The 24,819-nt window shown below is 39.9% G+C and overlaps 1 protein-coding gene across 2 annotated transcripts in view; it reads right to left on the bottom strand.

The window, feature by feature from the left end:
- The window catches only part of GNS (glucosamine (N-acetyl)-6-sulfatase), a 52,563-nt gene extending 39,336 nt beyond the window's left edge, over nucleotides 1–13,227 (bottom strand). For both annotated transcript variants that reach the window (XM_030866391.2, XM_060305828.1), the window contains exons 1-2: nucleotides 12,888–13,227; nucleotides 2,503–2,562 (exon numbers count right to left, since the gene is read on the bottom strand). In XM_030866391.2, the coding sequence (XP_030722251.1) occupies nucleotides 2,503–2,562; nucleotides 12,888–13,082 (255 nt within the window). In that variant the 5' untranslated portion in view covers nucleotides 13,083–13,227. The remainder of the gene's footprint in view (nucleotides 1–2,502; nucleotides 2,563–12,887) is intronic.
- Between the last annotated feature and the right edge of the window lie 11,592 nt (nucleotides 13,228–24,819).

The following is a 24,819-nucleotide window of genomic DNA, read 5'->3' as shown; positions in this document are numbered from 1 at the left end:
CATGACACATTTCAGAGCTGCTTTAAGTCCCCTAGTGGAGACAGTAAAGCAGATAGAACCCAGAAAACAGATTTCTTTTTCAGCTGGTTTCTTTCTACAGAATAACCTAAAGTTGTTCTAATTTCATCTGCCAAAGAAATATTTACATGCAAGGAATACAGCATGGTGGGAGCTAGGTCTTGAACAAAGATAAAGAATACTACTTGAATCTAATGTGGCAGAGAAGTAGAGGTTCATTTTCAGGCTGATCTGTGGCTTTATACATTTCTTGCATCACTTTATACACTGGACACAAATTTTTTTCCTACTCTAATTATGCTCCTATTAGCTCCTGTGATCAACGGAATTATCCTATTCAACCCAATGTTTGTCTAGGTCTTAATACTCATCACGGATCCACTTTACAGAAGGGTAATAGTAGCTTATACTCGCACCAGCGGGGAGGGAATGCTCATTTGAGCACGCCCTTGCCAGAATTACATATTATCTCTTTGAAATACTTAGCATCTCTTCGGCCTTTCAAACTGGATTTGGCATTTTTAAATACCGGTGAGGATGAACATTCTCCTCATGCATACTGACCAACTGTGTTCATGTGAATGGTTTGTTCATGTGCTTTGCACATTTTCCCCTCTTGTGACATAAAATTTGAGTTAAGGAAGGATTCAATCATGTTACAAATACTTCCCATTTTTTACTTTTGCTTTTTGAGTTTGTTACATGTTTGACTTTTATAATTTTCACATTGGCAACTCTTGTAATTCTCTCCCTTTTATATTTCCTGACCTATTTTTTGGCCAATGCCACACTGCTCACTGGGTCTTACATTTAGTGTCCAGCAGGGAAATCTCTTCCTTTAAACATTTTACCTTGATTATTCTAACCTATTTATTATTCCAGATAACTTCTGAATCACTTAATTCAGCCTAAAAAAAATCTTGCTGGGACTCTGATTAGAATAAGCATTTTATAATCTTGCGTCTTTCCACACAAAATGATGTGCATATCTATGTATGAAGTATTGGGTTGGCCAAAAAGTTGGTTCGGGTTTTTCCATAACATCATCTGTAATGAACTTTTTGGCCAACCCAATACTTTATCACTCACAAAATTTTGTAACTACATTTATAGGTCTTAACCATTACTGGCCACCACCAGCTATTCCTAGAGTCTATATTTTCCTGCTGTATAAGTGGGATCTTCTCTTCCCCATGTTTTTCTAACTAGTTGTATGGAAGAAAGTTACTTCTATTTTTTCATTTCTACCTTACTAAATTCTATTAGTTTAAAAAGTTTTCCAACAACTCTATGTTTTCTAGGCAGAAAATCCAGACAAGTGGAAATAACAATTTTTGTCTTTTTCCAGTACTTTTATTCCACAAGTACTCTGAATTCCACAAGACTTATGCCAATGACTAGACAGTTCAGAAGAACATTAAGTGAGAGATATTGGGCCCTTGTCTCTTCCCTAACAGCAGTGCTCTGAGACTTTAACCTTAACCGTAAGTTGTGCTATTTGTTTGAAATATTCGTCATAGTACGGACGTAACAGTTTAATAAGTTACAAGGAAAGGATGCCAACATTTCAGAGGACTTTCAAGCATCCATTGAGATGAGTATCTAATTTTCCTCCTTTTAACCACTGATATGCTGGTAAACAATATAATAACCACCATTATGTAGTGGTACTTACTCTAAGTTAGGCACTGATATAAATGCTTGCTTTACATGTAACAATCCATTTAACCTCCGAGACAGGTTTTAGTATCCCTATTTACAAATGGGGAAACCAAAGGCCAAAAAGGTTAATAAGCTGCCCAAGGTCACACAGCTAGGAGAGAGGCAGAGACAACATTCAAAACAGGGTGATCTGGTTCCAGAGTCTGCTCTTAACCAACACTAGCTGCTGTTCAGTGGATTTCCTGATATTAAGCTGGGCTACCACTGACTCGGTTATGAGCATGGTTCCTGAATTTGATTTGTCAGTATTTTACTTTGGATCTTTGTATTTATGTTTACATGTGTACATATACACATATATTTGTATTTACATATATGTCCACACACATGTACACACAGTTGTTGTTGGGTTTCTTTCATTTTGCTGCTATTATCTTCGTTAGGTTTGGCTATCAGGGTTAATTGGGTTTTGCAGAGTAGCCTGCAAGCTTTTACCATGGAATTATATTTACACAGTACAAATGTTAACCGTTTCTTACAATCCATTTTCAAACCTCAAACAGTGAAGTTTTAAATAAACTTCTCTAGTTCTGAGTTGTAGATGAGAATGGCTTACAAAATACCTGTAATTAATCTTCAATTGTTAAGAAGTGATATTTCAACTAAACAAATCTATATTACATTAAATAGACTCCTTCCCTCAGATCAGGCATTTAATTAGAAAAAAACCACAGAAATTACAGTAGACGACCCAAAAGAAAGTGTTTCTTCTTAGAACATAAACACAAAGTGTAACAAAATTAAATCAGCTTCAAAACTTACAGCACTGGAGAAAGTCATCCCCATCCCTCCAATGAGAGCCTTGGTTTTCTTTAGTGGTGTCTGTAAAGTAAACAGTTATCTGTTGAACAATTTCTTCCAATAAACTAAAACACACAGAACAAAATTCATGTTTTTTTGTATCTTACTCTCAACCTTTTATTCCCCAATGATCAGCTCTATCTGACACTAAGGAACAGCCAAGTGTCCCATGTGTTTCTGGAGATGAACCAAACAAGTTTGGTTACAGTCAGTTATGTCCTGTGCAAAAGTTCAGGGAGTTGTAATGCTTGCAGGAAGGGAAAGTTCACAGCTGATGGCACTATTCTAGCAATGTTGATTTCAATGTAATGAAATTTTGGTGCCCTTCTCTTATTTGTCACCAGCTGCCTTACAAACAGGTGGGGCAGATCTACCTCTATTAATTCATCTTTAGAAGCAAGATATGAAAAATGATATGAAAGGAGTCTTCCATCCTTTAAAACAGAAATAAAACAACACTTAGGTTCTGAAAGCCAGACAAGGCCCCGACACTAACTCAAATATCAGGTGCTCGGTGGTGAAGCCCAGATGCACACTTTTTGACTATAAGCTCATGGGCCTCTGCACTAGACCAACCACCACCTCAGGCAAAGACTTGAACTAAGCGGCAAACACATATACAGAAAACCTTGTCAAGCAAAAGACTAGTCAGAAAATTATTTCGTTTATATTCTTGCTTTTCATCTTTTGCTCAAAACTTAACATCCTGACAAGTAGAGAGAACAACTAGTTTCAAATCCTACAGCAAGGATAAAAAGTATGAAGATGGTCACTTAGATATAAATAATAACAATAAAAAATACTAACGATCTTTATCGAGATTCCAGACAGCAAGAAAGGATGATGTGAAGAAACTTATTTCAGTTGTATTATGAGTCAGTTCATAACGATTCTGAAGTTCCTGAACACAGTTTTAACATACTGAACACAGTTTTAAGTGTATTTTGTTGTGTAATAACTTCTTAAAGACTAATAACCCAAATACATAACCATGTTAATAAGAGGGTCATTTTCAATACTGTTAAAAAGTTATCCCCACTGTTTTATACAGATGATAGAAAACCTAAGTAATCCATTAGCTAGAGAATTCTAACTTATTCAGGAATTTTGAAAACTCATGTGACAAAATTCAACATCCATTTATGATAAAAACTCTCAAAGTGGATATAGAGGGAATGTGCCTCAACATAATAAAGGCCATATATAACAAGTCCACAGCTAATATCCTACTCAACAGTGAAAAAATGAAAGTTTTTCCTCTAGAATCAGGAGTAAGACAAGGATGCCCACTCTTGCCATTTTTATTCAACGTAGCATTGGAAGTCCTAGCCACAGCAATTAGACAAGAAAAAGAAAAGGAATCCAAATTGCAAAGGAAGAAGTAAAACTATCACTGTCTGCAGATGATGTAATACTATACATAGAAAATCCTAAAGACACCGCCAAAAAACTAGAGCTCATCAATGAATCTGGTAGGGTTGCTCGATACAAAGTTGATATACAGTTAATGTTAATAAAATTAATATAGTGTTGCACTTCTATACAGTAACCGTGAACTATCAGAAAGAGAAATTAAGGAAACAATCCCATTTACAATCACATCAAAAAGAATAAAATACCTAGAAATAAACCTACCTAACGAAGTAAAAGACCTGTACTCAGAAAATTATAAGGGACTGATGAAAGAAATTGGAGATTACACAAATAGATGGCAAGATATACCATGTTCATGGATTGGAAGAATTAATATTGTTAAACTGACCATACTACCGAAGGCAATCTGCACATTCAATGCAATCCCTATCAAAATATCAATGGCATTTTTCACAGTACTAGAACAAATAATTTTAAAATTTGTATGGAAACACAAAGCACCCTGAATAGCTAGAATAACCTTGAGAAAGAAGAACAAAGCTGGAGGTATCATGCTCCCTGACTCCAGACTATACTAAAAGCTACAGTAATCAAAGCAGTATGGTGGGACTTCCCTGGTGGTGCAGTGGTTAAGAATCTGCCTGCCAATGCATGGGACACAGGTTCAATCCTTGGTCCGGGAAGATCCCACATGCTGTGGAGCAACTAAGCCCATGTGCCACAACTACGGAGCCTTTACTCTAGAGCCTGAGAGCCACAACTACTGAGCCTGTGTGTCTCAAGCCTGTGTTCCACAACAAGAGAAGCCACTGCAAGATGCAACTAGAGAAAGCCAGTGCACAGCAACAAAGACCCAATGCAGCCAAAAAAAAAAAAAAAAAAAGGCAGTATGGTACTGGCACAAAAACAAACACGTAGATCAATGGAACAGAACAGAGAGCCCAGAAATAAACCCACACACTTATGGTCAATTAATTTACAACAAAGGAGGCAAGAATATACAATGGAAAAAAGACAGTCTCTTCACTAAGTGGTGCTGCCAAAACTGGACAGCTTCATGTAAAAGAATGAAATTAGAAAATTTTCTCACACCATATACAAAAATAAACTCAAAATGGCTTAAAGACTTAAATATAAAACATGACAACATAAAACTCCTAGAAGAAAACACAGGCAAAACATTCTCTGACATAAATTGTAGCAATATTTGCTTAGATCAGTCTCCCAAGGCAAAAGAAATAAAAGCAAAAATAAACAAATGGGACCTAATCAAACTCATAAGCTTTGTACAGCAAAGGAAACCATAAACAAAACAAAAAGACAACAGGCTGGGAGAAAATATTTGCAAATGCTGCAACCAACAAGGGGTTAATTTCCAAAATATACAAACAGCTTATGTATGTCAATATCAAAAAAAAAAAACAAAAACAAAACAAAACCCAAAGAACCCGATCAAAAAACGAGCAGAAGACCTACATAGACATTTTTCCAAAGAAGACATACAGATGGCCAGCAGGCACATGAAAACATGCTCAACATCATTAATGATTAGAGAAATATAAATCGAAACTACAATGGGGTATTACTGTATTACCTCACACCAGTCAGAATGGTCATCGTCAAAAAGCCTACAAATAATAAATGCTGGAAAGGGTGTGGAGAAAAGGGAACCTTCCTACACTGTTGATGAGAATGTAAATTGGTGCAGCCACTACAGAAAACAGTATGGAGGTTCCTTAAAAAACTATAAGTATAGTTATGATATGATCCAGCAATCTCACTCCTCAGCCTGTATCTGGAAAAGACAAAAACTCTTAATTTGGAAAGATACATGCACCCCAATGTACACAGCGGCACTATTTACAACAGCCAAGACATGGAAGCAACCTAAATGTCCATCAACAGATGAACAGATAAAAAAGATGTGGTATACATATATATACAGTGGAATATTACTCAGCTATAAAAAAGAATGGAATTTTGCCATTTGCAGCAACATGGATGGACCTAAAGATTATCATACTAAGTTAAGTAAGTCAGACAGAGAAAGACATATAATATTATATGGTATCACTTTTATGTGGAATCTAAAAAAATACAAATGAACTCATTTACAAAACAGAAACAGACTCAGACATAGAAAACAAACTTATGGTTAGCAAAGTGGGGGTGTGTGAAGAGATAAATTAGGAGTATGGGAATATATATAAAAACAGATTAAAAAACAAGGATTTACTGTATAGCACAAGGAACTATACTCAATTATCTTGTAATAACCTATAATGGAAAAGAATCTGAAAAAGAATATATATGTATTTATGACTAAATCACTTTGCTGTACACCTGAAACTCAACATTGTAAATCAACTCTAGCTCAATTAAAGAATAAATAAAAAGCTTCTGCAGAGCCAAGAAAACCATTAACAAAATGAAAAGGCAACTTATACTGAATGGGAGAAAATATTTGCAAGTCATATATTTGATAAAGGGTTAATATGCAAAATATATAAAAAACTCATACAATAGCAAAAAAACAGCCAATTAAAAAATGGGGAGAGGGGACGTCCCTGGTGGTCCAGTGGTAAAGAATCTGCCTTATAATGCAGGGGACGCAGGTTTGATCCCTGGTCAGGGAGCTAAGATCCCACATGCCATGGGGCAACTAAGCCTGAGTACCGCAACTACTGAGCTCATGCGCCTCAACTAGAGAGCCTGCGTGCCACAAACTACAGAGCCCATGCACTCTAGAGCACACACACACCACAACTACAAAGCCCATGCATGCGCCCTGGAGCCTGTGGACCACAAATAGAGAAGAGAAAACCCAAACACTACAACTAGAGAAGCCCGTGCACTGCAACGAAAGATCTCTCATGCCTCAATGAAGGTCCCGTGTGCTGCAACTAAGACTGGACGCAGCCATAAATAAATAAGTAAGTAAGTCTTAAAACAAAACAAAAATGGACAGAGGATCTGAAAAGACCTTTTTCCAAAAAAGACATACAAATGGCCAACAGGTAAATGAAAAGATGTTTAACATCACTAATTGTTAGGGAAATGCAAATCAAAACCACAATGAGATAGCACCTCACACCTGTTAGAAAGGCTATCATCAAAAAGACAAGAGATAAAAAGTGTTGGTAAGGATGTAGACAATAGGGAACCCTTGTGCAATTGTTGGTGGGAATGTAAACTGGTTCAGCCAGTATGAAAAATCATGTGGAGGTTACTCAAAAATTTAACAATAGAACTACCATGTGGTCCAGCAAATCCACTTCTGAGTATTTATCTGAAGAAAATGAAAACAGTAACTCGACGATATATATACCCCCATGTTCACTGTAGCATTATTTACAATAGCCAAGACAATGGAAACAACCTAAATGTCCATCAATGGATGAATGGAAAGGAAGATGTGGTATATATATACAATGGAATATTACTCAGTCATAAAAAAGAATGAAATATTGCCATTTTGATAACATGGGTAGATTCTGAGGGCATTATGCTAAGTGAATTAAGTCAGAGAAAGACAAATACTGTATAACCTCACTTGTATGTGGAATCTAAAAAAACAAGAAAACCCAAGTTCAGATACAGATATTGGACTAGTGGTTTCCAGAGACAGGAAGTGAGGGGTGAGGGTGGGTGCAGTGAAATGGGTGAAGGGTGTCCAAAGGTAAAAACTTATAGTTATAAAATAAAGAAGTCATGGGGATGTCATACACAGCATGGCAACTACAGCTAATAATATTGTATTGCACGTTTGAGAGTGGCTAAGAGAGTAGATCTTAAAAGTTCTCATCACAAGAAAACAAATTCTGTAACTATACATTATGATGAATGTTCACTATATTTATTGCTGTGATCATTTTGCAATATATACAAATATCACCATGTTGTACACCTGAAACTAACATAATGTTTTATGTCAATTACACCTCAATAAAAGAAATAAATTTAAAGAAAAAAAAAGGTCTTTGATGATTTTCAGTAGATCCACAATAGGTTGCCAGGGGATGCTAGAGACACATAAGGTCTTTGCTAACCTTCAGAAGGAATGTCACCAGCCATGATTTCCCACAAAACATCACTGGGTGCTATCCTCAAGTAAAAAACACTGGGCTGGATGAAACATTGGTTTGATGAAGAATCTGAGTTACAGTGAGTACACAGGCAGGGGAAGCAGGAATGCAAAGTATAAATAGTAAAAGGACTATGTGAGCTGATTACAGGGAACGATGGTCAAATTGTCTGGTATTTATGCAAAGCTACCGAAGAATATCTGATTTATAGTAAGACTAAATTTTGTGATTGTAACACATTTACTAAACACTTAATGTGTGCCAGGCGTTGATCTAGGCAATGGTGGACAAAAGATAGAAGGTCCCTGCCCTCATGATCCTTGTACTCAAACAACAGGTAAACAAACAATTATTTCAGGCAGTGAAGAGTAATATAAACCAGGACCATGTGCTTGCAGGTGATGACAGCAAAGGGGAAAACTACTTTCAAGAGGTGGTCAGGAAAGGCCTCCTTCAGGATGTAACTTCAGTACTGAGTCATGATGAGTCAGCCAGGCAAAGCCCCAGAAGAAGATGCTTTCAGGTTGAGTGAACAAGTAATATGCTGCCAGAAAAGGAAAGCAACACATGTGAGGGCAGAACAAAGGCCAGCGAGCTAGAAGCAGCACAGTAAGTAAAGGGAAGAATGGGGTAATAAGACAAGGTCACAGAGGTAGGCAGGAGTCAGATGATGATGCAGAGCTGCACAGGAATTCAGATTTTAGTTTAAGTAAGAAATGTATATTAATAACCATAACCTTTAAAATGCTAATGGTAGTACAAGCGATAACCATACTCTGTGCTTAATCAAACAAGTCCCAAACAGGAAACCGCACTGTACCAAAAAACGTGTGTGTGCGTCCATGCTAACCTGAATGATAAAGTGGATCCTTGATATCTAAGCAAAGATAGTGGCTGGTCACGTTAAGGCCAAACTACATTCCTTAAGAAACAGACAATCTTACACTTGCATATGACTAATGTGCTACTTTACTCATCTGAAGCAAAAAAACCCCCTAAGGAGTCACCTGCTTTCCTGGGCCCCATATACAGCTGCTCTGAAATAAAATTTTGACAATTCGGATAATTCTATGGCTAACTTTTAACAATGAAAGATCACTTTGCCTTAAGCAAAGACATGATGTATTCATTCTTCCCCTACATCTCCTTCCCTCACTTCCTTGAGGTTTTGACCAAGTGTCAGTTTTTCTAGAGAATGATTTTAAAAATACTAACCTGTGCTTCAGTGAAGAATAGTGTGTCCATCACCCCATAACAACATTCAAGTAAAATCAAGAAATGGATGAACGGTTCCCTGGGCAAAAACTAAAAATGGGGGCTTCCCTGGTGGCGCAGTGGTTGAGAGTCCGCCTGCTGATGCAGGGAATACGGGTTTGTGCCCCGGTCCGGGAAGATCCCACATGCCGTGGAGCGGCTGGGCCCGTGAGCCATGGCCGCTGAGCCTGCGCGTCCGGAGCCTGTGCTCCGCAACGGGAGAGGCCACAGCAGTGAGAGGCCCGCGGACCGCAAAAAAAAAAAAAAAAAAAAACCTAAAAATGGAGTCCCACAGATGAAAGCTACAACAAATACAATGAACTGTTAAAGATGATGCTACCACATAAAAGACTACTTCAAAGATGATCGCAAGATTCCACATCAAACCACAATCATACAAGTGCTATAATCCTTTGACCTGAGTTAGTCTGGGGGACTGATACTTGTTTATTTGCCAACTATGGCAGCAATTCATGATCTTTTTTTGGGTCAGAGATCTCCCTCTCTCCATAAAAATGAAAATAATACACACGAAGTATTATGTGTAAATTAAGGAGTTCCGCCACTGTGGAGAACAGTATGGAGGTTCCTTAGAAAACTACAAATAGAACTACCATATGACCCAGCAATCCCACTACTGGGCATATACCCTGAGAAAACCATAATTCAAAAAGAGTCATGTACCAAAATGTTCATTGCAGCTCTATTTACAATAGCCCGGAGATGGAAACAACCTAAGTGTCCATCGACAGATGAATGGATAAAGAAGATGTGGCACATATATACAATGGAATATTACTCAGCCATAAAAAGAAACGAAACTGAGCTATTTGTAATGAGGTGGATGGACCTAGAGTCTGTCATACAGAGTGAAGTAAGTCAGAAAGAGAAAGACAAATACTGTATGCTAACACATATATATGGAATTTAAGAAAAAAAATGTCATGAAGAACCTAGAGGTAAGACAGGAATAAAGACACAGACCTACTAGAGAATGGACTTTAGGATATGGGGAGGGGGAAGAGTAAGCTGTGACAAAGTGAGAGAGTGGCATGGACATATATACACTACCAAACGTAAAATAGATAGCTAGTGGGAAGCAGCCGCATGGCACAGGGAGATCAGCTCCGTGCTTTGTGACCACCTAGAGGGGTGGGATAGGGAGGGTGGGAGGGAGGGAGACGCAAGAGGGAAGAGATATGGGAACATATGTATATGTATAACTGATTCACTTTGTTATAAAGCAGAAACTAACACACCATTGTAAAGCAATTATACTCCAATAAAGATGTAAAAAAAAAAATTAAGGAGTTCCATGTCACCTGAAGAAATCTCTGATCTATGGTGTGACTATGCTGATGTGGGTATGTGAAATGACATCTGGTAAATCAGTATTACCATAGTATTCTAGAATAGGAGAAAAAGCATATAATCTCAGGGCTCTTACACTATAAGACACCGGGCTTTGCCCCTTATTATAGCTATATGAACCTTGGCCAAGTTACTTAACCCCTTCTAAGTTTTAGTTTCTCATTTTTTAAGATAAGGACAATACCTACAGCAGAGGATTCCTGTGATAACTGAAGCACTGTATAAAACACTTCACACTCTGACTAGCTCCAAGTAGGTTCTCAAATGCTGTTATTTCTTAGTTCTTCCCCTTCAAGTCCTGTTTGACAATTAATGGTGTTTAGAGTAGTCTGTAAAAGGTTACAGGAGATGACAGAATTCTCCAGAGAACTGGGAGTATTAAATTTGACTTTTTCCCTCCACTTAATTTTGGCTCTTCTCTCCAGCACAAACATCCGTATAAAAGAATCTGCTACTGGTTTAAAGGAGCACATAGGATTAACAGGCTAAAGGGAAGAAACCTCAAATATACACAGACCACACTGGTGGTCTACGAGAACTGAAGAAACTGAATTCTGAATACCTTACATTTAAGTGATGGATTTTTGTTTTCAACAGAGCCGTGAAAGCTGGGTCTCTTTTTTTTTTTTTTTTTTTTGCGGTACGCGGGCCTCTCACTGTTGTGGCCTCTCCCGCTGCGGAACACAGGCTCCGGACGCGCAGGCTCAGTGGCCATGGCTCACGGGCCCAGCCGCTCCGCGGCATGTGGGATCTTCCCGGACCAGGGCACGAACCCGAGTCCCCTGCATCGGCAGGCGGACTCCCAACCACTGCGCCGCCAGGGAAGCCCTGGGTCTTTTAATTAAGTCACTAAATCATTATTAAGTTTTGATAGAGATGGCTTGCTTTTTCTGGACAAAACACTTCAAAAGCACACACAAAAATCTGTTTTAAAAAGGAGTTTTGTATGGAGGATAAGTGTAGCAGTTGGAATGGTGGAAAAAACAAAGTAAAATCCAGGAGGGCCATTAAGTCAACACTCTTCATAGTCAGTGGGGCTGGGTAGAAACTAAAAGGCAATGAGGTACACGTGGCAGGAACCAGCAGGGAGTCAAAACGCAAGCATCTTAAATATCATTTAGAAAAGACTCTCACGTCATTGAACACAGCCCTGAAGAAGAAATACATTTTAATGCACAACTAAGACATATCTATATATGGATACACTTACCTTGACCTCATGTATCACACAGACATTTTCTATTCTACTCTATTCCACAGGGAAATAAAAATGCTGGTAGCTACTCACTAAACTGATTTCACAACTCACTTATGGGTTGAAATCAGCAGTTTGAAAGACACTCAGCTAGGGTGTTCCCACACAGTAAAAGTTAGGAACCTCGTGCCAAAAGTGCTTTCATAGCATTTAGCTGAAAGCAAAAAGGGAACTGAAAGGAAGAAAGCAATAAAGTACTTGTTTTTAAAAAGGTAGGAGTAATGTCATACCCAGGATGAGAGCCCTAGTCAGGATTTTGTCTGGACTGCCACAACTACTCATGAGCCTGGGGCAAGCCACTTTCTAGGCCTCCGTGAGTAGGGGGTTGGGTAGACGTTCTTGAAGGTCACAAATTCGAGAATTCTAAGATCCAGAAGCAAAATTCACTCTGGGAAAGAATTAAGTCTCAGAACACCACCCACCACCCACCTGATATAAAACGGAACGCTGACAGTATCTAATGCATCAGCCAGGTGTCCAATTAGGCTAATTGAATTTTCTTGATTCTTGTGAGGCAAAGCACACCCTGAAGAGTTCTACAACCTACCTACCAGAATAGTTCGTATCAGCACTTATTTTATAAATATCAGGCACAGACACTGCACACAGGGTCAAAGGCAGAAGTGGCCTAGGCTCCTCAAAGAGGGGCTGGATTTGTCCTCTAACCTGAAAGACAAACAATCAAGGCTGGCGTGCTCTTAGCCAGCACCTGCTCCTCATTGGTTCATCCCATCCCTAACAGGCGTCCACATGTTTGTCTTGAGACATGAAGCAAACTCCTCAGCAGTAAGGTCCAGACTAGAAGCTCTGTGTGGACCCAGGTGAGACTCGGAGGAAAGAGGAAATAGAGTCCCGCAGCTCCATAAGCCTGCGCAAAGGGCCTGGCGCGGCAAAAGCAAACCTACCCAGGGTCGAAGCAGCTAGTTAGAAATGGGGAACGAGGGCCAGAAACCAGGGAGTCAGCCCGGGAGATGGAGGGGCGGGGCAGAAACAGAAAGAAGAGTTACCATGCCGCCGAGCACTTCGTCCTGGTCGTCGGCGAGAAGCAGCACCACATTGGGCCTCCGAGAGCCCGCCGCCGCCCCGGAGACCCCCAGGCAGCCTCCCAGCAGCAGCAGCAGCAGCGGCGCTGAGCTGCAGTAGGGCAGGTGGCGAGGGCTGCCCCGCTGGGGCACACCCAGGGCTAGAGGCAGGAGCCGCATGGCGGACAGGGCTCCGGGGGGGGACCCCGGGCGGACGGGAAAGACGTGCAGAAGGCTAGAGAGCGAGAAAGCCACGAGCAGCTGGAAAAAAAAGACTGCACTGTGAAGGCCGGCGTCTGTGGTCGGGCGTTTTCTACCGGGCGCGATCACGTGAACCGGGGGCAGGAGGCGGAGCACGCCGTGCGGTCACGTGACGGGTGGAGGGGCGGGCTCCGGACCGAAAGGAAGAGGGGAGACAGCAGCAGGGAGGGAAACCCGGAAGTGGGCGGAAAGGGGGAAAAAGCCATGGGGGAGCAGCACCCGAGCTTGCTCCCGACTCAGGCAGGGGTTGGGTTTTGGTAGGACCCCTTTGTTCAGGGATTAAAATGGGAGGGGGGACGATCAGATAAGAGGGGAAGGGAATCAGCCAATAGGAAGCAGTTAAGAGAAAGGAGGAATGTGCCTACGAGATAGTAAGATCAGCTGGTGGGCAAAGTCTGGGCCGTAACCTATTTAATCCCCGAGTCAACAACACTTATTGAGTGCCCTTATATTTAATCGCTTTTAATTTTCCCTACAACTCAGTTTAAGTCCAAGCCTGGTTATGCTGTTCCTCAGCTGATATCGTGGTTTCAAACAAACGATTTAGGGATATTCTGACAGCCTAATATTCCTTGATGAATTTTGGAATATTTACTCTAATATTAAATTGGTGATTTTTAAAAAAAAAAATTTATTTATTTATTTTTGGCTGCGTTGGGTCTTCGTTGCTGCTCACTGGCTTTCTCTAGTTTCAGCGAGTGGGGGCTACTCTTCGTTGCGGTGCGCGGGCTTCTCATTGCGGTGGCTTCTCTTGTTGCGGAGCACGGGCTCTAGGAGTGCAGGCTTCAGTAGTTGTAGCACGCACGCTTAGTTGCTCCGCGGAATGTGGGATCTTCCTGGACCAGGGCGTGAACCTGTGTCCCCTGCATTGGCAGGCGGATTGTTAAAAATTGGTAACTTTTTGAAAGACCTTTTAGATGATGTTGGAGGATGTGCACATTGAACAAAAACCAAAACACTGCGACATGGTCACCCAACCAAGTTATTAAGTAATGTTTAGGGATAAAAATTCCATGACACTAGGGCTCCAAATATTTTTGTGATAGCTGTAGAACAGCTCTACCCTGCCCCTCTGCCCAAGTCTAGGAAAACAGAAGTATCTCTGGCCTTGGAGGGTATTATGCTTAGTGAAATAAGTCAGACAGAGAAAGATAAATACTGTATGATATCACTTATATGTGGAATCTAAAAAATAAAAGAAACTGGTGAATGTAACAATAACAAAGGAAATATCCCTGGCAAGGTGAACCACCAAGCCTTATTCCCAACTGAGAACAACAGGCTGTACCTCCTGGTTCCTAACAAATAAGGTGTATTTTCTCTAAGCTGAACCCTCCAACTGGAAGTCTTCAAATCGGTGAAAGCACTGTAGTATAAGGTAAAAATAACTATGGAAGTGCTTGGGAATGTCATACACACAACTCTCAGGCTTATGCAAAAGGAAACATCCTTAGTTTTATTACTTTTTAAAAAGTAAGTCTACAGAAGACAAGAGAATTTTTAAAAATGAAGTAGAATATATAAAATAGAAAATTGGTAAGGACCTACTGTATAGCACAGGGAACTCTTTTCAATACTCTTTAATGACCTATATGGGAAAAGAATCTAAAAAAGAGTGGATATATGTATTAATGTATGTATAACTGATTCACTTTGCTGTACAGCAGAAACTAACACAACACTTCAAATCAACTATACTCCAATAAAAATTATAAGAAAAAAAAAGCACAGTGAAAAATAAGAATGAAGTAGATTTCTACTGCAAAAAAGGATTGTGCTGGGAATCTGGTCAGAGCACTTCCCAGATGGCCAGTATACTATGTTACAGCCTCAGGCTAGGCTAATTTTGCACACTGATGGAATAACCAACCCCCATGTATTCAGATTTCAAGACTTCCAGTAGGACTTTCTGCACACAAAAATAATCTATTCCATCTGCACTGATGCTCCAGATTGTTAAATTTTCTCACTGTTTCTGTTTCAAAACTAGATTGTAAATTATTTGGGGCCAGAGATTGTATAATTAGGTACCAACTTTGTTCCAGATGCTAGGCTAGTGCTGAGGAGACACGGTCCCTCTTTCATGGAATTTGCAATCTAGTGGCAGAGAAATATACAACCTAATAATGGCAGAAGTGTATAATTGCAAATAGGGAGACATACTATGAAGGAAAAGCAAAGAATGTGATGAACATTTAAGGGCGTAGGGGGCTGATCTAGTCTAAGATACCCTGAGGAAATAACCTTGAATGACAGTCTGAAGTTTAAAGGAGATAATTTGTTAATGGAATAGGTGGGTGGTAGAATGTCTCCTAGGCACAGAGTACAGCATGTGCAAAAGTCCTGAGGAGGTGCATTCAAATAACTAAAAGAAGCCACCATGATTGCAGCTGAGAGAGAGAAGGAAGGGGATAAGTAGGCAGGGCCCAGACCCTATGTTAAGGATTTTGGTCTTTATCCTAAGGCTAATGGGAAATCGCTGGAAGAGTAGAGGAGAAATATAACCATACATGAATTTTTGTAAGATCCTTTTGGCTGTGGCACAGTGTACAGACTAGAAGAGGACAGGAATGGATGAAGGTAGATCAGTTAGGTGGAGAGATGATAACAGTGGCAAATCCAGATTTTGTGTGGCCTGAAGCTTATATACGATTTTGGGGGCTCCTTAAGAAAAAGAATAGCAATTATAAATACAAAACTAGATAGAAAAGTGTATATTTATTTAGACTGAGAAAAGAAATCACAATATTATAAACTATTAAAAGTTGAGAAATGCAAAATGTAAAAATAACAAAATATTTTTATTAATAAACTGTCAGGCATGCCTCTCCAAACTTTTTTCCCAAATTTTATGGCTATGTACTCTTTAATCGGCTCTTCATATGACCATGGTTTGTAATATTTTCTATAGAGAGAATATGAAGATAATTTACTTTTTCTCTAGCATGGTTGATCAGTATTTGTTTTTTTATTATTAATAGCTCAGAAAAAATTTTTTCATCCTTGTAGTTCATTATTTGTGTGTGTGTGTGTGTGTGCATGTGTGAAATTTCAGGAGCTCTATCAAATATTTTTAGATGGGCATTTCAAATTATCTTGCACAGTTACTAATCTTAGATATTCCTTGAATTGAAGGCACTAATTTAGTCATCAGTGCACTCATTGTAATCACATATTATGAGTTTATATGAATTTCACTGATGTCAGTTTGAGGTCAAATCAGAAAAAAATTTAAATATTTTTAAATGAATTTGTATGATTCACTTCTCTTTACAAATTATCAAACGATTCAAGAGCCTATTTATTACTTTTATTTGCAATTTGTCTCTTCCTCTTAGTCTGCCCTTAAAGAGTACGTGTGAAGGGAAACAAACAGTTGCCCCAGTTTTCTACCTGGAGGCACATCCTGAACCAGGGAGCCAGAAAAAAGGTCCCATGCAGAACAAAACTGAGTTGAAGAGAGAAAGATTACAGTTAAGGGGGGCTGAAGTAGCTGGAACTTGTGGGGCAATGTTCCAAAGAGGAGGCTATGTAGGTGCAAACCTTCATAAATCTGGGTAGATATCTTTGGGAGACATTGTTGAACACAAAGATGCACATGCCTAGTGTGAAGGCACCATAAGATAATGCAATGAATGACCAAGGATATATAATAATTCCCAGAGGAGCTGGAAATGTTTGAGATCCAACTAGCCAGAAGGGAAAGTCTTTCTTGATCACAGGGAGCATTCAGTAGAGAACCCAGAAAGGTTATACTTTTGTAGTAGAGCTAAACTATCATGCGTGAAAAGTACTGTATGCCTACAATGACAAAGTTTAAATACAAGTCTCAAAGTGTCAAGCTGATCTGCTAGAAATTTAACTGCCAAAATAAGGCCCCATACTCTTTAAGGGAAGACTACAAAATCTAGATACTCGACAACATGAAATTTACAATGGCCTGGATCCAATTAAAAAAAAATTACTGGGCTTCCCTGGTGGCACAGTGGTTGAGAATCCGCCTGCCAATGCAGGGGACACGGGTTCGAGCCCTGGTCTGGGAAGATCCCACATGCTGCGGAGCAACTAAGCCCGTGCGCCACAACTACTGAAGCCCGTGAGCCTAGAGCCCGTGCTCTACAACAAGAGAAGCCACCGCAATGAGAAGCCAGTGCACCACAACAAAGAGCCCCCACTCTCTGCAACTAGAGAAAGGCCGGGTGCAGCAACGACGACTCAACGCAGCCAAAAATAAATAAATAAATAAATAAATTTATTTTTTAAAAAAATTACTACACAGGCCCCCAAACAGGAAAATGTGACCCATAACCAAAAGAAAAACCAGGCAGCAAAAACAGATAATAAATGACGAGATGAAGGAATTAGCAGATCAGTGTGTTAAAACACCTATTATAACCATATGTCGTAATAGAGTTTAAACAGATCTGGACATCCTGCAGAACATCATATCCATCCATTACATTGATGACATCATGCTGATCAGGCAGGATGAACGAGAGGTATCTAACATGCTGGAATCTTTCATATGACACGTGCTCCAGAGGGTAGGAGAAAGACCCTATAAAAATTCAGGGACTTGGCACTTCAGTAGAGGATCTTAGGGGTCCAGTGTTATGTCAGGACATTGCCTCCAAAGTGAAAACAAATCGCTGCTTCTTGCATTTCTTATTGCAGAAACGGAGGCACAGTGCTTGGTAGACCTTTCGGTATTCATAAGCAACCCATTCTACCTAGGAGTATTGCTCCAGCCCATATACTGAGTGACAGGAAAGGATACCAGATTTGAGTGGAGCCTGGAGCAGAAAAGCACTCTGTAGCAGACAGGCCTGGTTACATAATCTGTAGGGCCCTGTGTGAAATAAAAATGTGGGGCCCTTTGTTAAAAAAGCAGGAAAAAAGTGCCACTGAAAGTGGTAAAATATAAATTTTTTCATTAAAAAATATTGAATTACTTACAAAATGCAATGGGTGTTATAGTGATACATGAATAACACTGTAATCTTACAAACTGCAGAGAAACTTTTGGTGTTATAATTTATGTAATACAATAAATAATGATTATTAATGTGATATCTTGATTGATTATATGATTTTTATGGCTTGCTTTCCTATTAATTCATTTTGTAGGCCTATAAATTCACAATTACCTACAAATTCATTTCAAAATCAGAATGTGTATTTTTAGCAACTTCATTTTCAATTGATATAACTAAAAGTGATCTCGTGACTCTCAGCAAATGCCTGATTGCAAATAATTCTTGATAATTTTTAATTTTGAGGAGGATCTTCTGATATAACTGTTACTGGAGCTGTTAAGAGTATTTTATAGGGTGTATAACAGTGGGATAAACTTTTGACAGATTATTTCAAAATACAAATTTCAGCACAGGTAGAGCTGATGATTGTGGAACAATTTTTCTAAAAACATTTAAATCTCTCTACAGATCAGTTTTATTTAGATATGAATTTAATTTCAATGTAAATCATAAATTATTATAATTTTGCAATTGTAAAATTGTAACTGGTGTAATAGTTACATTGTAATATTTCCTCCAACATTTCCTGTAACTTGTGAAGGGCCTACAAGAAACTTCAGATGGCTTCAAGTTTTTATATAATTCGGAGTGCCTGTTTTTGCATTCTAACACTGCATCTTCAATTATAAGAAAAAGTTAAAATTTTAAGTTGTTTTCATCATTACTAATTGGTTTATCTGGAGCTACATTTAAAAACAGTGTTCTTTTCCATCAAATGCATTGATCTTTAATTTCTTTCTAAGACTGTGGAAATTTGATTTGCCGCATTGCAGAAGTTTTCAAAACCAGAGACTCAACTCAGTGAAGAATTCTAATAATTTTCTGATATGCTTTATTTCAATATCCATATGTGTGCTTATATTTTATAATAATTTACTGACAAAATGTAATGCCTGAAAACTGGCAGTTCCTGTCCCAGATCTCAAAGATTTGTACAAATGTCACAAAGATGGCATTCAGGAAACAGATGGGCAAGCTGGATCCCCACAGCAGGTCCCAGCACCAGTTTTAAATAGAAAACCTTTCTTTCTTACTGCTGTTGGCCACCACTGCTGCTTTTCCACTACTCTCTCTACAGTTGCTGCCACCAAGCTGGGTTCTGGTCTCTGCCTGCCCACCTGGGGGCCCTGAGGCTCCCTGGACTGCCTGGAGGTACGCACATGTGACAATTTCTCAGTGCTTGGCTGCTGCCTGCTCTACCCCCCAGTCCTGGCTCATCTCTACTGCTCCTGCACACCTTCCATTGTCCCACTGGACTTCACTTACAAAACACAAGTTCAAAGAAAATATTGTTAATAATTTCAAGATGATGACAACAAAGCATTAGGCCAAGTGTGGGGACATTCTGAAAGTGCAGCTCTGTACAAGTGCAGAGGTCACATCTTGAAGTCCATCCTGGTGGCAGGTCCAACCTGTGATGCAGGTAGCCCTGCTGCTTGGGGCATACCTGCAAGCAGACCCTATGGCATTCCAGATGTCAGTGGTGGGAACAGATGCCATGTCAAACACACTCCAATAGGAAAAAATCACAACACAGACCCCTGTGGTTTTGGAGCAAGGTCATGATACCTATAGCAGGAATCACGCATCTTTTGAAAAACAGCTCCTAATGTACTGAACCCTGAGAAAGATGGGACTCTCGACCATGAGGCACTAAACGATGATGCTACCTGAATTATCCATCACCAGTTGGGTCCTCTAGGATTCCCAAGTCATAAAGTTGGTCAGGATCAGCAGTAGTTCTATAGAAGATGAAATGGTACACCTGGAACCAAGCATGAAGAAGACCAGAGGGCACAAGCAAGTGCATGAAGAGATAGCCCAGACTCCCATATCACTCATCATGGTTGCCCCTTACTCCTATCTCAGCTCACACCTGGGAGGCTATAGACCAGCTGAAAGAGGAGGAGAAAGTCTGAGCTTTGTTTAAGGATAGAACAGCTTGGTATATGGGTGCAAAGTGGAAGTGGTTGATGGTTGCATTATAGCCTCACTCAGCTTGGCCTTGAATGACAGTGGTGAGAGAAAACCATCTTAATGGGCAGAGCTTTGAGTGATGCACCTGACCATCCAGTTTGTGTAGAAAGAAGTGACCTGAGATTAGAATATATATGGACTCACTGGCAGTGGTGAATGGCCTCTGCTGGCTGGTCATGACCCTGGAAGGAAAATGACTGGGAGATTGGAGATGGGGAGTTCTGGTGTGGAGGCACAGGGATAGACATGTAGGAATAGGCACAAAGTGTGAAGATCTTAGTATGATGTGTATACGTCCACCAGAAAGCATTCACATGGAAGAGGCACTAAACAATGAATTAGACCAAGCAGTTGAGGCCATCGATATTAGTCAGCCCTTGTCAGCGGCTACGTAAGACACCTCACTTACTCTCAAAGAATATCACTTGAATATGGGTGAGAGATCAGAAGTTCAGTTCACAGCTGATATGCATTGAGCAATCACAACTATTTCTACTCTTGCAAAGGAAAGGTTATATAATCTGTCACTTTGAAATATAGTATAATAATTAATTATTAAGCAGTAGTCAAATGAGATCTCCAAAGTTCTTCTAAGCACTCAAATTTTGTGACTTAAATGTCATTCAACATTAATAGCTCTTTTTTGTTGTTGTTGTTGTTGCTGTACGCAGGCCTCTCACTGCTGTGGCCTCTCCCGTTGCCGAGCACAGGCTCTGGACGCACAGGCATGTGGGATCTTCCCGGGCCAGGGCACGAACCTGTGTCCCCTGCATCGGCAGGCGGACTCTCAACCACTGTGCCACCAGGGAAGCCCCAATAGCTCTTATTTATTGACTGTCTACTATGGATTACTATGTATTTCCCAAGGTCTAAGGTTTGGTGGCTTTTTAAAGTATGAAAATCCCCTTTTTACCTCTTATCCCAACATTTGGGATTGAAAAATATGATTCTTCACGTATAGTTATTAAATTGAAAATAGAGATTGTATTGCATTCCAAGGATATAAATAAATTGTAACCAGCAATTAATTTTGAGAGTGGGCTTCTATGAGAAGCTGAAACCCAGCAATGACCTTGTGCATTTCTCCTGTGACTCGAGAATGAGTAATCCCTGAAAGATTAGAGTAAAAGGTTAACTGCTAGATTTTACAAATCAGCCATTCCAAGAATAGTCATAACTTTCATCATAGCAATTTCGTCTTTATGTGTGTTCGCACACGCTGAAAAAAATTATCAATAATGTTGAGAGTCTTAAGGTAGTTTTATTTTTTTAAATAGAATATCATTTATTAAATGGGATAGTAGGGAAAATACTCATAATAAAATGTTGAGCAAGAAAACAATATACAAAATCCATCTTATATAGGTTAAGGTAGTTTTAAATGACAGGTGACAGAAGGTTATTGGCAAGACCCTGATACAGGTTTGGAAATAATTGAAATGTTCATGGTCTGTATCTTGTACACAGATTTATATAAATTATATTCTACAGATTATAGTAAATTGTACTCAACTTAGAGATAGATGCTTCTTAGCTCCTTGGAAATATAATGCAATATTGGACCATATATCTGATACAAAGAATTAATAATTATTTAAATATTAAAACTAAAGTTCCAAACAAATTAAAATGCTGATTATTATTAGTAGCATAGTTAACCATAGTAAATTTACTTTAAGCTATTAATTAGTCATGATCAGTTTGAAATCATATTCTGTCAGGCCAATGGTTCCCTCTCATATCCAATTAGTTGGCTTCAGACCTCTAGGGAACTCATTGGGGACCATCCCATCACCGGGCAGCAGTAATGTAGGGTACAAAAATGGGCTGCTCTTTGCCAACACCTCTTCTAGGACTCTGTTTAATGGAACTCACTTTTCTTAGGAAAGTAGGTAATTGGTTGATCTTTTCTCTAGTTTTCATATTATTCATTCAGTTAATTAATTCAACAAATATTTATTGAGTACATATAATGTGCTAGCATCTGTTCTAGGTGGTGGGCATACATCAGTGAACAAAGGAGACAAAAATTCCTGCCTTCAGGAGTTTATATTTTAGTGGAAGAAGACAGAGAATAAAATAAGTCCATAGATGGCATAATATGTTGGAAGGTGGTGAGTGTTATGGAAGAAAAGAGAACAAGGAGGGGGAAGAAGGGAATACTGGGGGTTAGGGAGCTACAATTTTAAATAGGGCGGTTAGGAAGGATCCACTGAGAAGATGACATTTTATTTTATTTTTTTAAATTTATTTATTTATTGGCTGAGTTTGGTCTTTGTTGCTGCGTGCAGGCTTTCTCTAGTTGCAGCAAGGGGGGGCTACTCTTCATTGTGGTGCGTGGGCTTCTCATTGCAGTGGCTTCTCTTGTTGTAGAGCACGGGTTCAGTAGTTGTGGCGCACGGGCTTAGTTGCTCCGCGGCATGTGGGATCTTCCCAGACCAGGACTCAAACCCATGTCCCCTGCATTGGCAGGCGGATTCTTAACCACTGCGCCACCAGGGAAGTCCTGAAGATGACATTTAAACAGAGACCTCAGCTGGTGAGAGGAGTCACGTGGATATCTGGGCCAAGATCGTTCCAACAAGGGCAAAGGACTTTGAATCTGCTTTCCTTGTTAGTTTTTATTTTGCCAATTTTCTGTCCTCAGGTGATTTGGTAATGATGGGTAACAGGAGATGATTTTGGAGTTTGATTAATTTAGAAATGTTGACTGTCAATGACCTACTGTTTTCCTGGCCTCTTTCACCATTCATTTCAGCTAACTTTGAGTTTCTTTATAGGTCCTGATAGTGATACCCGAGATGTGAATTGTGCTGAAGACTAGTAGTTATCACATCTCTTACTGGAGATAGAGAGAAAGAGCTGGGAAGTCAACTAAGAAAAGAGATCCAATTTCAGCGTTTCCCTTTGTTTAAGTCCTGCTTGTTGCAAAGTCTGACATCTGAAGGAAAGACTTCAGGACTGTATTCAATGCTGGTGACAACAGAAAAAAAAAACAAACCTCAAAAAGCAAAACAACAATAAAATAACAAATAATTCCATTCCTTCTACTGCATACATTTTAAAGTTAAATGGATACAGTAGTAGTTAACACAGTTACAAAACCATAAAATACTATTTCTAGTATAATTTTAAATTCTGGATACATAAAGGAAAAGTTATAAAACTTCTGCTTCCCTTATAGTAACTTCAGTTTCTGAAAGGGTCCTATTGGTCTCACTCTACGTTTACATGTATTTTGGTGGTGATGCCAAGGGACACCAGGTTTCTACAGGCTCTATTATGAAAGTGCCTTGAAAAGTAAAAAGTGTGTTGAACAAAAAGTACCACCATTGTTCACTAGGTGCTCTGCTGTTCCTTTAAAAAATATGTCAAGTATTTAATAGCATTAGGAGATAGACAAATATATACGCATCTGTACTAAAACCAAACACTTTAAGCTTTAAAGAAAGTTTACTTTATTCTTTGTAAATTGGCAGTTATTCAGCCTCTCTGTGCTCCAGCCCCCTCATCTGAAAAGTGAGGAAAAAATAGTACTTACCTTTGTAACTATATGGTGACATATGTGAGCTAGACATATTGTGGTGATCATTTTGCAACATATACAAATATCGAATCATTATGTTGTACTCCTGAGACTAATATAATGTTATAGGTCAATTATGCCTCAATAAAAAAATAGTGCTTACTGCTTTATAGGGTTAAAGTGAGAATTAAATGAGATAATTCATGCAAAGAACTCAGAACAGTGCCTGGCACACAAAAAGTGCTCAAAAACATTGACAATTATTACTAAATTCACAAAAATATCTACAGTGGAGGGGCACCCAGTTCTTCCATTGAGGTGCAGGGTAAAGATACATCTCTTAGGAGATCAGGTAAACTTTGATTTTACTGATAGAATCAGCTGCATCAATTTATTAGTTTTGCCTTCTCATGACACGTATTAAATCCTCATTCTCTGTTAGGTCTTGCGTCAGGGCATTAGTTGATTTTAATCCAGTACTTGATCTGTCACCGAAGGAAAAAAGTTCACAGCGTTATTAAATCTCAAGTATATGCCAGGTCTTCAGAAAAGTTATTGTCAGAAACTAAACTAAGAAAGCCTTTAAAGGCGCCCAGATCAGGTGGGAAGGTGAGAAGGGCTGGGCATTGTGCCCGGAGTAGGTGAAGGAGGGAGCTCCCGGCCTCGGCCTATTGATGGGCGCTTAGAACCGGCACTATTTCGAGCCGGTGGCTGAATAGGATGCTACAGCTGCCCTCTTTTTGAGTTAATCACGTTCATAAACGTGATTAAACGTTCATAAACGACCTTCCCCCTCCGGGCTAAAAGCTTCATCCTGATTCGTTCTGGCCACATCCTGCTCCTGGACGCTCTTCAGAGATCGCTCCCGGGCGTAGGCTGGGCTCACCTGCTGCAGGTGTCCCCAGTTATCGAGCGGCGTGGCCGCCGCCCTATCCTCCCCGCCCGGGGCCGAAGGGCGGCGCCGCGCGTACAGACCCGGGGGGAGGTCGGGCGCTTGGGGTATCCGGAGGCCGCTGGCGCTGCGCCCGGCCCAGGACACCCCCGGTGGGGCCGAGGCCGCGCCTCCTCCCGGAACTGGCCGGCGCGGCGTGGCGCCGCGGGAGGAGCGGCGGGAGCC

Source organism: Globicephala melas, chromosome 10 (genome assembly GCF_963455315.2).
Source record: "Globicephala melas chromosome 10, mGloMel1.2, whole genome shotgun sequence".
Taxonomy (NCBI): Eukaryota; Metazoa; Chordata; class Mammalia; order Artiodactyla; family Delphinidae; genus Globicephala; species Globicephala melas.
This window is presented reverse-complemented; position numbering and strand designations above follow the sequence as displayed.